Source organism: Podarcis vaucheri (genome assembly GCF_965113315.1).
Source record: "Podarcis vaucheri genome assembly, chromosome: W".
Taxonomy (NCBI): Eukaryota; Metazoa; Chordata; class Lepidosauria; order Squamata; family Lacertidae; genus Podarcis; species Podarcis vaucheri.
In genome coordinates this window covers 1,820,987-1,834,753 of record NC_138757.1, presented here as the reverse complement: position 1 = coordinate 1,834,753, position 13,767 = coordinate 1,820,987, and the positions used below count along the sequence as shown (strand labels likewise).

At 38.4% G+C, this 13,767-nt stretch overlaps 1 protein-coding gene across 3 annotated transcripts in view; it reads right to left on the bottom strand.

Annotated features, from left to right (window-relative positions):
- LOC309523293 (putative helicase senataxin) overlaps positions 1-13,767 on the bottom strand; it is a 314,428-nt gene that overhangs the window by 47,449 nt on the left and 253,212 nt on the right. For all 3 annotated transcript variants that reach the window (XM_082207068.1, XM_082207067.1, XM_082207069.1), the window contains one exon: positions 11,494-11,658. In XM_082207068.1, the coding sequence (XP_082063194.1) occupies positions 11,494-11,658 (165 nt within the window). The remainder of the gene's footprint in view (positions 1-11,493; positions 11,659-13,767) is intronic.

Below are 13,767 nucleotides of genomic sequence, written 5' to 3'. Positions count from 1 at the left end.
GAAAGAGCTGATTTTTCTCGTGGGAAAGCTGCGAGAGATGAACGAGAAAGGCCATGTTTTGTCTACGAGCCCTACAAACCTGAAGTTAACAGAAAACATATCTACTGAATTGGAAAGGGACTTGGTGCTCAAAACACAGGCAACTGGACAAGAAAAGGAACCAAAGATTGAGGAGGAAAAGACACCTGCTAAACAGGAGGAGCGGAAAGAAGGGATGGCTGAAACGTTACAGAAGAAAAAAGAGAGCTGCCAAGAGGAACTCTAATTCGACCAAGGTGAAAGCTGGACTATTTGGGACATATAGACTTAAGAAACAGAGCTGGAGCTCCACCTTTAAACAAGTAGGCCTTGCTGGAAGAACCATGGTCAGCTTTGGGAAAGTACTTCTTCGATCTTGGGTGTTTAGTATGAGAGACTTTCGAAGAAACTGGCTGAAAGGGACTGAGAGTGATTTGAGAGCCTCGGACGTAAGGTCACCAGGCTAAAAAGATGGATTAACTGGATTTTGGTTTGGGATTGAAACCGGGGAGAGAGGGGTGGGGTTTAGAAGTCCAAAGGGGGTCTGATTTTTGTATTTGCAGTGTAAAAACTATATGTTTTTTATTATAATAAGAATGGGGAATCCGTGGATGGGAAATAGTGGCAACCTTAGGAAAGGTATTTTTTTTAAAATTTTGTTTCTATATCTCTCTTTTCTCTCTTTATATAAGGTTAAGGTATATATTTCTAAAATTGCTAACTAAACTAAATTAAGGTATAATAACGAACTAAGGTTTAAATCTATTGCAAAGAATTATTTTAATAAATTAGGGTTAAGTAATTTAATAAACTATGCTTAGGATATTAAGGGAAAAACTTGTTTGAACAAACAATTGGAGTTGGAATACAATAAGGGGAGACGTGGGGAAGTCATGAAAAGAAGTTATTGAAAATGAGTGTTAAAAGGTGGAAATTTTTTTGTTGTTTTTTGTGTTCTTTTTTGGTTTTATTTTTTTATTTTTTTATTTTTTTATTTTGTTCTGCTGTTTGTAACCTTTTGAAAACTTAATAAAGATTATTATAAAAAAAAGGAAATAGACAGTACAAACTGAGAGCATATGCAGATGACTTAGTATTGACTTTGCAGGAGCCAGAATCTAGTGCTAAAAGGGTTTTAGAACTGATTCAAGAATTTGGTCAGGAGTTTCCACAAGGTCTTTCATTCAAATATAAAGGAAAGAAGATAAAAATCAAAACGAAAGAGGACAGCCAGAAGTTCCTACACGACAACGGAGAAGACCTGCAGAAAGGAGCAGCAGCTATTTGGCCACCACCAGAGTCTGGGAAAGAGCCACCACCTTCGGACCCGGACAAAAAAGAAGACACCCAATAAAGAGTAACAACAGATCGATACAGGATGTCTCTGCAGCTGTATAGTTGGAACATTAATGGCGCGAATTCCCCAGAAAAACGCAAAAGGATCTTCCATATTTTAAAGAAAGAGAATTTGGACATAATTTGTCTGCAAGAAACTCATGTGACCAGGTTACATAAGAAGGTGTTAATAAATAAAAGATTAGGCCAAGAATTTATTTCATCAGACAGAGTTAAAAAGAGAGGTGTGGTGATCTACGCCAAGGAGAACCTTTCACCAAAATTCTTGTTTAAAGATGAACAAGGAAGGATCCTGGCTATTGAAATATCGACCCAAGGAGAGAAAATTTTGATATTAGGAATCTATGCACCAAATGAGGGGAAATCAGAATTTTACAAGAAGCTGCATGAGACATTACTGGACTATCTGGACTATTCTAACATCATTATGATGGGAGATATGAATGGGGTTGTCTCTACTTTTATGGATAAGTCACAGAACCAGAATTTGACCAAAGATGGAAGACTACCAAAAACTTTTTTTGAATTAACTGACAATATGGATTTAATTGATTTATGGAGGACGAGAAACCCCCTTGGTAAAGAAGGAACTTTCTTTTCTGAGGCCCATCTGTCATGGACAAGAATCGACCAAATTTGGACAACTAGAGGGCTGGCACCTAAGACTATAAAAATAGAAATCTGCCCAAAGACATGCTCCGACCATAACGCTCTGAGAATGGAAATGAGACTTACTACTGCCGATTCCTTCAGATGGAAAATGAATGACAACCTGTTAAGAGATCAAGAGATTGTAAAGAAGGCCCAAAAAGCTTTAAAGGACTACTTTGAAATTAACTTGAATACCTCGGTGGAAAAAAGAATAATCTGGGACGCGAGTAAAGCTGTTATGAGAGGGTTCCTGATACAACAGAATACGATTAAGAAAAAGTTCTGGAATGGTAAAAAGGATAAGATATTGGAGAAGATAAGAGATGGTGAGAAAAAATTAAGATTAAACCCAAAATCAAAGGAGACTTTAAGGGAAATTAAATTCCACCAGTCACAATATGCGAAACTGATTAATCAAGAAGTGGAATGGAAGATTAAACAAATGAAACAAAGATCTTTTGAGTCGGCGAATAAATGTGGGAAACTGCTAGCTTGGCAGTTGAAAAAGAGACAAAAACTAAATTATGTTACCAATCTAGAAGTTGAAGGAAAGAACATTCAGAAACCGGGAGAAATTAGAAAGTGTTTCCAGAAATATTTTAAAAAACTGTATACACAAGGACCCGAGGACGTGACTGAGATAGAACAATTTTTGAAAGAAAACGGCCTTCCAGAAATATCACAAGAAAAGAGATCAATCTTGAACTGTAAAATAACACAACAGGAAATTGAGGATGCCATTCAGAATATGCAGCTAGGCAAATCCCCAGGTCCTGATGGACTCACCTCCAAATACTATAAGACCTTAAAAGACTACTTGATACAACCATTAATGGAGGTTTGTAACCAGATTATGGGGGGAGGGAGGGCACCAGATACGTGGAAAGAAGCATTCATCACACTGATACCTAAAGTGGAAACTGAAAAGACTCAACTTAAGAACTACCGACCCATCTCACTCCTAAATGTGGATTACAAAATATTTGCGGATGTTTTAGCTAATAGATTTAAAAAAGTGCTAAATGAAGTAATTCATAAGGACCAAGCAGGCTTTCTCCCAGGTAGACATTTGTTTGACAATACCAGGAACATTATCGATATTCTGGAACTTTTACAAACAAATATTAACACCAAAGCAGTGTTAATTTTTATTGATGCGGAGAAGGCCTTTGACAACATTTCTTGGAAATTTATGAAGAAAAATTTGGAAGGGATGGGAGTGGGAAGGGGGTTTGAGAATGGAATAGAGGCAATCTATTCAGAACAAAAAGCTAAGTTGATAGTGAACAATGTGGTGACAGAAGAACTTCATATTGAAAAAGGAACACGCCAGGGGTGCCCCCTATCCCCTCTGTTGTTTATTTCGGTCCTGGAGGTTTTGCTGAATATGATAAGGGAGGATCGGCAGGTACAAGGAATACGGGTCGGAGCGAAACAATATAAACTGAAAGCATTTGCAGACGACTTGGTTTTAACATTACAGGAGCCAGAACCTAGTACAAAAAGAGTTTTGGAATTGATTCAGAAATTTGGTCGGGTGGCGGGTTTTAAGTTGAACAAACAAAAAACTAAGGTGTTGGGGAAAAATTTGACGGCTATTGAAACAGAGGGGTTTCAGAAGGAAACAGAACTAAACATTGTTAAAAAAGTGAAATACCTGGGGGTCAATCTGTCTTCTAAGAATTTGAATCTATTTAAAGATAATTATGAAAAATGCTGGTCAGAGGTTAAAAAAGATTTTGAAATTTGGTCAAGATTGAAATTATCCTTGTTAGGCCGAATTGCAGTTATAAAAATGAACGTTTTGCCAAAAATGTTGTTTCTGTTTCAAGCCTTGCAGGTCGTGGACAGAGTGGAATGTTTTGGAAAGTGGCAGAGGGATATCTCTAGGTTTGTCTGGCAGGGCAAAAAGCCCCGAATAAAGTTTAAAATACTAACAGATGCAAAGGAGAGAGGGGGGTTTGCCCTGCCGGACTTAAGGTTATATTATGAAGCTGCGGCCTTCTGCTGGATGAAAGATTGGATCTTATTGGAAAACACTGATGTCCTAGATCTGGAAGGCTTTAACAATTCGTTAGGTTGGCATGCGTATTTGTGGTATGACAAGGGGAAAACATATGGAATGTTCAAAAACCATATTGTCAGGAAAGCAATATATATGGTCTGGAAAAAATACAAAGACTTACTGGAAAGTAAAACTCCGAGGTGGATTTCACCAATAGAGGCCAAAGCTCGGAAAACAGCCAATATGGAGGCACATTGGCCGAAATATTGGGAAATAATAGAAAACATCGGAGGTAATTGGAGGTTGCAGAGCTTTGAAAAACTAAAGGATAAGGTGCAAAATTGGCTACATTATGCCCAAATTAATGAGGTTTTTAAGCTAGATAAAAAAATAGGATTCCAGGTGGAAAAATCGAAACTTGAGACAGAGTTGCTAGAACCAAAGACCAAGGTATTATCGAGAATGTACAACTTGCTGCTTAAATGGAATACTCAGGATGAGACAGTTAAGTCAGCCATGATAAAATGGGCTCAAGACATTGGTTACAATATTATGTCTGAAGACTGGGAAAGGTTATGGACCACCGGTATGAAATTTACGGCATGTAATGCCTTGAAAGAAAACATTATGAAAATGGTATACCGGTGGTACATGACCCCAGTCAAGCTTGCTAAGATATACCATTTGTCTGACAATAAATGTTGGAAATGTAAGGAGGCTGAAGGGACATTCTTTCACCTCTGGTGGACTTGTCCAAGATTGAAGGCCTTTTGGGAAATGATTTATAACGAGTTAAAAAAGGTGTTCAAGTACACCTTCCCCAAGAAACCAGAGGCCTTCCTTCTGGGCATTGTCGGCCAGAAGGTGTTAAAAAAGGATAGAACTTTTTTTATGTATGCTACAACAGCAGCAAGAATCCTTATCGCTAAGCATTGGAAGACCCAAGATTTGCCCACACTGGAGGACTGGCAGACGCAATTGATGAACTACATGGAACTGGCCGAGATGACTGCAAGGATCCGAGACTTGGGAGAAGAGGCAATGGAGGAGGACTGGAAAAAATTTAAAGACTATTTGCAAAAGTATTATAAGTTGTATGAAACATAAGATGCCGTATGATTTGGAATGTTAGCCCCAGCAATGAAATTTAATTACCTATGAAATTGATAACATTTATGAAAGAATCAAAGTTTAAATGGGTAAAAATGACACAATGTTATATCTTCAGAGTAAATGGAGAATAAGAGATTTAAACTTAAATTGCAATTGAAAATATAAAGAAACACATGAAATAAGGGTATAATTTGCTGATAACTTTATTATCAAGAATGCATTATGTGGGAGATGTGGGGAAGTCCAATGGAAATTTGAAATAAGTTGCTGAAATGGTTGTGACTTTCTGTTCTTTTTTCTTTTTTTCTTCTATTCTGCCTATCCTTTTGTTCTTTCTGTAATTTGGAAAAAATGCAATAAAAATTATTATAAAAAAAAAAAAAAGAATTTGGTCAGGTCGCTGGGTTTAAACTGAACAAGTAAAAAACCAAGGTTTTAGAGAAGAACTTAACACAAACCGAGAGAGAGAGGTTTCAGAATATGACAGGTTTAACAATGGTCAAGAATGTTAAATACCTGGGGATCAATATGACAGCAAGAAATGGGAACTTATTTAAAGATAACTATGAAAAATGCTGGGGCGAAGTGAAAAAAGATCTAGAAATATGGTCAAATTTGAAACTTTCTTTGTTGGGCCGTATCACAGCTATAAAAATGAATGTATTGCCGAGAATGCTGTTTTTGTTTCAGGCATTGCAAATCGTAGACAAGATGGATTGTTTCAAGAAGTGGCAGAGAGATATTTCAAGATTTGTCTGGCAGGGCAAGAAGCCTAGAATAAAATTTAAAATATTAACGGATGCAAAGGAAAGAGGCGGATTTGCCCTGCCAGACCTTAAACTTTATTATGAATCAGCAGCTATTTGCTGGTTGAACGACTGGCTGCTTCTTGAGAACACAGACATTTTGGATTTGGAAGGTTTTAATAATGTATTTGGATGGCATGCATATCTGTGGTATGATAAGGTCAAAGCGCATAAAGCATTTAAAAACCATATTGTTAGGAAAGCATTGTTTAATGTTTGGATAAGGTACAAAGATTTATTGGAAAATAAAACCCCAAGGTGGCTGTCACCGATGGAAGCGAAAGCTCAGAAAAAGCTCAATATGGAGGCTAAATGGCCGAAATATTGGGAAATTTTGGAACAAGATGGAGATAGATTAAAATTGCTGAGTTTTGAGAAACTAAAGAATAAAGTGCGAGATTGGCTCCATTATTATCAGATAATGGAGGCATATAATTTGGATAAGAAAATTGGCTTCCAGGTGGAAAAATCAAAATTAGAAACAGAACTGTTAGAACCCAAAATTAAGAATTTGTCGGCTTTCAGGTGGAAAAATCAAAATTAGAGACTGAATTGTTAGAACCCAATACTAAGAACTTATCAAGAATGTATAACTTGCTGCTGAAATGGAATACACAAGATGAAACAGTTAAATCGGCTATGATTAAATGGGCACAGGACATTGGTCATAACATTATGTCTGCTGACTGGGAATGGTTATGGAACACTGGTATCAAATTTACGGCATGTAATGCCTTAAAGGAAAACATTATGAAAATGGTTTACAGGTGGTACATGACCCCAGTCAAGCTGGCAAAAATTTATCATTTGCCTGATAATAAGTGTTGGAAATGTAAAGAGACTGAAGGTACTTTTTATCACCTTTGGTGGACATGCCCGAAGATTAAGGCCTTCTGGGAAATGATTTATAATGAAATGAAAAAGGTACTTAAATGTACTTTCTTGAAAAAACCAGAGGCCTTTCTCTTGGGCATTGCCGGCCATTTGGTGTCAAAAAGGGATAGAACTTTTTTTATGTATGCTACAACAGCAGCAAGAATACTCATCGCAAAGTATTGGAAGACACAAGATCTACCCACTCTGGAAGAATGGCAGACGAAAGTGATGGACTATATGACATTGGCTGAGATGACAGGCAGAATCCGTGATCAGGGGAAAGAGACGGCGGAAGAAGACTGGAGAAAATTTAAAAGCTATCTTAAGGACCATTATAAACTTGATGAATGTTAGAATGTTGTGGTTTTCAGGAATAAAGGGATACAGTGATATAAGGTCAGAATAAAGAAAAGACTAAGATGACAGAGGGTGGAAAGGAACAATTGGGAGTTGCTATAAAAATTTTGGACATTGGGATGCAGAAAGGGGGGGTATGGGGGAGTCCCGGAAAAGAGGTTTATGAAAAAATGTTATGAAATTATACGTGTTTGTATGTCTTTTTAAGTGTTTGTTTGTTCTTAAAAAATTTTGTAAAACCAATAATAATTTTATTTAAAAAAAATTAAGAATTTGTCAAAGATGTATAACTTGCTGTTGAAATGGAATACTCAGGATGAAACGGTTAAATCTGCTATGATTAAATGGGCACAAGATGTTGGACATGACATAATGTTTGCTGACTGGGAACAGTTGTGGACCACAGGTATGAAATTCACGGCATGTAATGCCTTAAGAGAGAATATTATGAAAATGATTTATAGGTGGTACATGACCCCGGTCAAGCTTGCAAAAATTTATCATTTGCCCGATAATAAATGCTGGAAATGTAAAGAAAATGAAGGCACATTCTTTCACCTTTGGTGGACGTGCCCAAGGATTAAGTCTTTCTGGGAGACAATATATAATGAACTGAAAAAGGTATTTAAATATACCCTTTTGAAGAAACCAGAGGCCTTTCTTCTGGGCATAGTTGACCAATTGGTGTTAAAGAAGGACAGAACTTTCTTTATGTATGCCACAACAGCAGCAGGAATACTTATCGCAAAATATTGGAAGACACAAGATCTACCCACTCTGGAAGAATGGCAGATGAAGGTGATGGACTATATGGAATTGGCGGAAATGACCGGCAGGATCCGAGATCAGGGGGAAGAGTCAGTGGAAGAAGATTGGAAGAAATTTAAAGATTATTTACAGAGACATTGTAAAATTAACGAACTTTAGAATAATGTTGGATTAAAATTAAGAGGTTTCTAGCTGTAATGGGTTAAAAGAATATGAAAAAATGGGTTTATAGAAGTAAAATTTCAAGATCATAAAAATTTAAGAATAAAGATTTGGGTAGGATAAAGAGGGAAACAAATTGCTGAGCTAATAAATTGAATTGGAATACAAAAAAGAGAGGTATGAGGGGGTCCAAGAAACAAGTAAACGAAAAATAATGGCTGTATTTTTTCTTTTTTCTTTGTTTGTTTTATCCCTTTTTTGTAATGTAAAAATCTTAATAAAAATCTTATAAAAACAAAAAACAAAAAAAAGAAAAATCTAAGTTGGAGACAGAGTTGTTGGATACTAAAGATAAAAATTTATCTAAAATGTACAAGCTATTGTTGGAGTGGCACACAAAAGATGAACAAGTTAAACCTGTGGTGATAGATTGGGCAAGAGATGAAGAAAATAATATAATGTTTGAGGACTGGGAAAGATTGTAGAAGAAAGGGGACAAGTTCACTGCATGTAAAGGAAAATATAATGAAAATGATGTATAGATGGTATTTGACTCCTGTAAAATTAGCAAAGATATATCATAATTGTGACAATATATGTTGAAAATGTAAAGAAAAGAAAGGAACCTTTTATCATATGTGGTGGACCTGTCCCAAGGTGAAAGACTTCTGGGAAAAGATTTATAATGAATTGAAAAAAAATGTTGAAATATACATTTATAAAGAAACCAGAGGCCTTTCTTCTTGGAATCACAGGTCTGGAACTGCCCAAGAAAGATGTTAAATTATTTTTGTATGCCACAACTGCTGCTCGTATTTTGTTAGCTAAAAAGTGGAAAACCCAAGAATTACCAATGATAGAAGACTGGCAGATGAAGATGATGGACTTTTCGGAGCTGGCCGACTTGACCGGAAGAGTCTGCGACCAGAAGGAGGAGGAGTATCAGGAAGAGTGGATTAAATTTAATGATTATCTAGTTAAATTAACTGAAAACAGCTTGCAGATACTTGATTGGCTTAGGATTTTATTTATGTTAAGTGATGAATTAATATGTTTAATTCCATAAGGTTAGGATCTAAGGATGTTAATGTTGAAGTTAAATTTCATAAGAATTGGGATTTGGAAAACCGTTAAAAGGACATGCAATGAAGTTCAACCAAGGGGAAGCGAGGAAGTCACTTAACAAAGTTAATAAGTGTAATTTTCAATAAGGCTCTGATTTATGTTTGTTGTGTTTGTTTGTTTATAATATTGAGGAAACCAATTAAAAAAAATTGGGGGAAAAAAAGGAAAACGCCCTGGGGATGCCTGCAAGCCCCCGTATCTCCGAGCATCCTCCGATGTGTGCAGCACTGGAAAAGGCATCTCCCTTCATCTCCAGGGAACTCAGCGACATATACCAGCTGGCATATGCACACTAATCTTCTGGCATAAAACAGCAAGAAGCGTGAAACAACAGAGATCTAATCTACTATTTATTTACACACTATATACAGACTACAGCATAATGATGTCCGTTCTCTTCCGAGAGAACAGAAGAAGTGAAAGTACAGTCCAAAGTACATACAACGAAAGAGAGATAGTCTTTCCCATAGTCTTCTCAGACAGGCATGTGATTTACAACAATCTCAAATGCAGTGACGGTGGAGTGAAATGCTAACACAGCCACCCGCTCAATCACCTTGCCCAAGAATGGAAGTTTTGAGACTGGGCAATAGTTGGCCATATGAGCTGGGTCCAAAGATGCTTTTTTAAGAAGCAGTTTAATAATTGCCTCTTTCAGTGGGTCTGGGAAGGCTCCCTCACAGAGGAAAGCATTCACCACCCATCTCCCAGCCCAGCCCTTCCCGGCTTGCTTTTATGAGCCAGGATGGGCTGTCAAGGAGACAGGTGGTTGGTTTCACTCGTCCAAGCAGCCTGTCCACATCCTCGGAGGTAACAGATTGGACTTGATCCCACGCAACTTGACTAGACAGGACTCTACCACTCGCCCGCCCCGGCCCTGCTGCCACGGTGGAGTCTACCTCTTCCCGAATCTGAGTGACTTTATCTTTCCTGGTGTCCCCTTTAATCCCTCTTCAAAGAATAAAGACACAAGAGTCTTTCTGAGTAAAGTAACAAAATGTTTACTCACATTTCAGTTCATTTGATCCCTGAAAGGCAGGCTTTACTTGGTAGTTACACAATAAAGAGTCTGAGTTCATCTCATATGGAGACTGAACTCATGTGCTGCTGGCTGAGAGCCAGCAGACAGCAAAATTGCATTAAGACAACAAAATGGATGGAGGAGAGCAGCATGGCAGCAAAAGCTAAACAAGAGAATAGAAAGCAAGTGAAGCAAGACAAACAAGACTGAGAAAATGGCTGCATGACTCGGCACTTTTATGGAGTCAGCCAGAGCGATGCCCATCTCCTAGGTCACATGCAGGGGAGGGACGCTCCACACCAGTGGAAGAGGACGTTACCCTGACTGGATGTCCCCCTGCCTGTGCCCACGCTAGGGAAATAAGGAATGTTGCATTTGACTGCACCAATGGATTACATCCCACAGGGATATTGTGCTGAGCTATCAGTATACAGACGCTTTTCCGACTACCATCAACAAATAGGGAAGATCCCTGCCCCAGGGAACCAACAATGTACCGTACATTTTAGCAACAGGGAAACAACAGAGGGAAGTTTTTATTTCATTAAATAATAAGTTCAGGGAAGTGAGAGATAAGGCTAACAAGGGATGACTACGCACAAGCGTCGTCTCATTTGCTTGGGATGTACTGCAGCAGCATGCAAGGCCTCACAAGCGACATCACTTTTGGAGGAAGACAGGGGGGATACTTACAGTGCTTTTGTACACCAGGAATGAGAAACCCATGGTCCTCCAGATGATGCTGGACGGTATCCCGCATCATCGCTGCCAACAGGCCATACTGCCTGGGACTGATGGGAGCTGAAGTCCAGCAGCATCTGGAGGGCCTATTGCACACTGAATGCAGTATTTCAACAACTTAATCATGATTCAATTGAGAGTAAACTTCACCTCCAGTAACTTGACTGACACTCTGCTGAATCAAGAGGCCCAGTTAAAGAAGAAGAAGAAGAAGAGTTTGGATTTGATATCCCGCCTTTCACTCCCCTTCAGGAGTCTCAAAGCGGCTAACATTCTCCTTTCCCTTCCTCCCCCACAACAAACACTCTGGGAGGTGAGTGGGGCTGAGACACTTCAAAGAAGTGTGACTGGCCCAAGGTCACCCAGCAGCTGCATGTGGAGGAGCGGAGACGCGAACCCGGTTACCCAGATTACGTGACTACCGCTCTTAACCACTACACCACACTGGCTCTCAAAGGGATTTTAATGCCGTTCAAGGCTTGTGAAATTCTTACCTATTTTCTCCAAATTCTTTCTCCAGCTGGCTCAGGATCCTTCTTTTCTGAGCACTGCATGGGGTGATGATCCCAATGTTGCGAAAGCTGATGTCTCTCTTTTTGCTCTTAATTAACTTCATTAATTCTATTACCAGCTTAACTTCCTGGAGATTAATGAAGGAACTGAACAAGAAAGAAATAGAAGGGGAGGGAGAAAGGGATGAGCTGAAGGCCTTGTATTTGGATGTGTGCCTCATTTTAAAAGTTATCACAGATTCTCTCTCTTAGGGTTCTTTTGGGACATACACTCAAAGAACTGTAGAGTTGGAAGGGACCCCAAGGGTAATCTAGTCCAACCCCCCTGCAATGCAGGAATTCCAACTAAAGCACTCATGACAGATGGCCATCCAACCTCTGCTTAAAATCCTCCAAGGAAGGAGAGTCCACAGTCACCTGAGGGAGCCCATTTCACTGTCAAGCAGCTCTTACTGTCATAAAGTTCTTCCAGGTATATAGTTGGAGTCTCCTTTATTGTAACCTGAAGCCATTGGTTTGAGTCCTACCCTCCAGAGAAGGAGAAAACAAGCTTGCTCCATCCTCCATGGGGCAGCCCTTGAAATATTTGAAGATGAGGGTCATATCTCCTCTCAGTCTCCTCTTTACCAGGCTAAACATACCAAATTCCCTCAATGGTTCCTCATAAAACTTGGTTTCCAGACCCTTGATCTTCTTGGTCACCCTGCTCTGCACGTTCCAGCTTGTCATCACCCTTTTTAAATTGTGGTGCCCAGTACGAGACATTGTATTCCAGGTGTGGTCTGACCAAGGCAGAATAGAGTGGTACTATTACTTTCCTTGACCTGGACACTAGACTTCTGTTTTGTTTTGTTTTTAATTTTAAAAATAAATTTTATTTCCGATATACACTCTTTTAAAATCACAAACTTACCAAAAAGAAAAAACACAAAAAATAAACAAATATAAACAGTAAAACATCAAGACATAAATAAATTTCTCCAAAAGTACTAATTATCATATCGTCATTCTGACTTCCCTCCACCACGATTTAAGCTATATCACATTAATAACCTTCTTGCAGTTCCTTTTGTCTTTACTTCGCAGATTCTATAGTTCACCTACTGTTATTTTAATATTACCTAAGTTTTTTTCCATGTATGATATAAATTTATTCCAATCATTAATAAAGCTTTTATTACTCTGGTGCCTAATCTTCTGAGTCATTTTTGCCAACTCAGAGTACTCAAATAGCTTGTTTTGCCATTCACTAATAGTTGGGATTTTAGATGATTTCCAGTTCTGTGCCAACAATATTCTGGCTGCTGCCATTGCATACTGGAACATGGTTTGATCTTCTTTCCTAATCTCCTCACCAACCATTCCCAGAAGAAATGCTTCTGGGTTTTTTGGAAATGTATATTTCATTATCTTTTTCAATTCGTCGTAAATAGAACCCCAGAACCTCTTCACTTCTTCACATGACCACCACATATGATGGAAGTCACCCTCTTTTTTTTTTACATTTCCAACATCTTTTGTCTCCAGTCTTGTACATTTTTCCCAGCTTAACAGGAGTAATATGCCAACGATACATCATTTTTTCGATATTTTCTCGGAGGCTAACGCATGCTGTAAATTTTATATCCTTAGTCCAAAGTTTCACCCATCTCTCATATTCTAGACTGTATCCCAAATCTATGGCCCACTTTATCATGACCTCCTTCACCTCCTCGTCTTTAGTATCCCATTCCAGTAATTGATTGTACATTTTGGATAAAAGCTTACTCTTTCCTTCTAATATTTCTACCTGGAATTTTGATTTTTTCTCACTCATCCCTATTTTTTTGTGTCCATTCCATAGGGCATTAATTTGGTGAACCTGTAGCCACCCTATTGACTTATCCTTTAGTTCTTCATATGATTTAATTCTCCACCCTTTATCCGATTTAGTCAGGAGGTCTTCGTAGGTCCATCTTTGGGTTCCCGTGTTTAAATTTTTAAGTGATGAGATATTAACTGGTGATAACCACCAAGGTATGCCCTTTTCCAACAGTCTTTTAGTTCTATTCCATACCTCTAACAACGCTCCTCTAACAATGTGGTGGGAGAATCCCTTATGAACCCTTTCTTTATCCTGCCATAAATAGGCGTGCCAGCCAAATCTAACATCAAATCCTTCCAGGTCTAACACATCTAGATTTTCCAAAACTATCCAGTCTTTAACCCAACATAGGCATGCGGCCTCATAATATAATTGCAGATTCGGGACAGCAA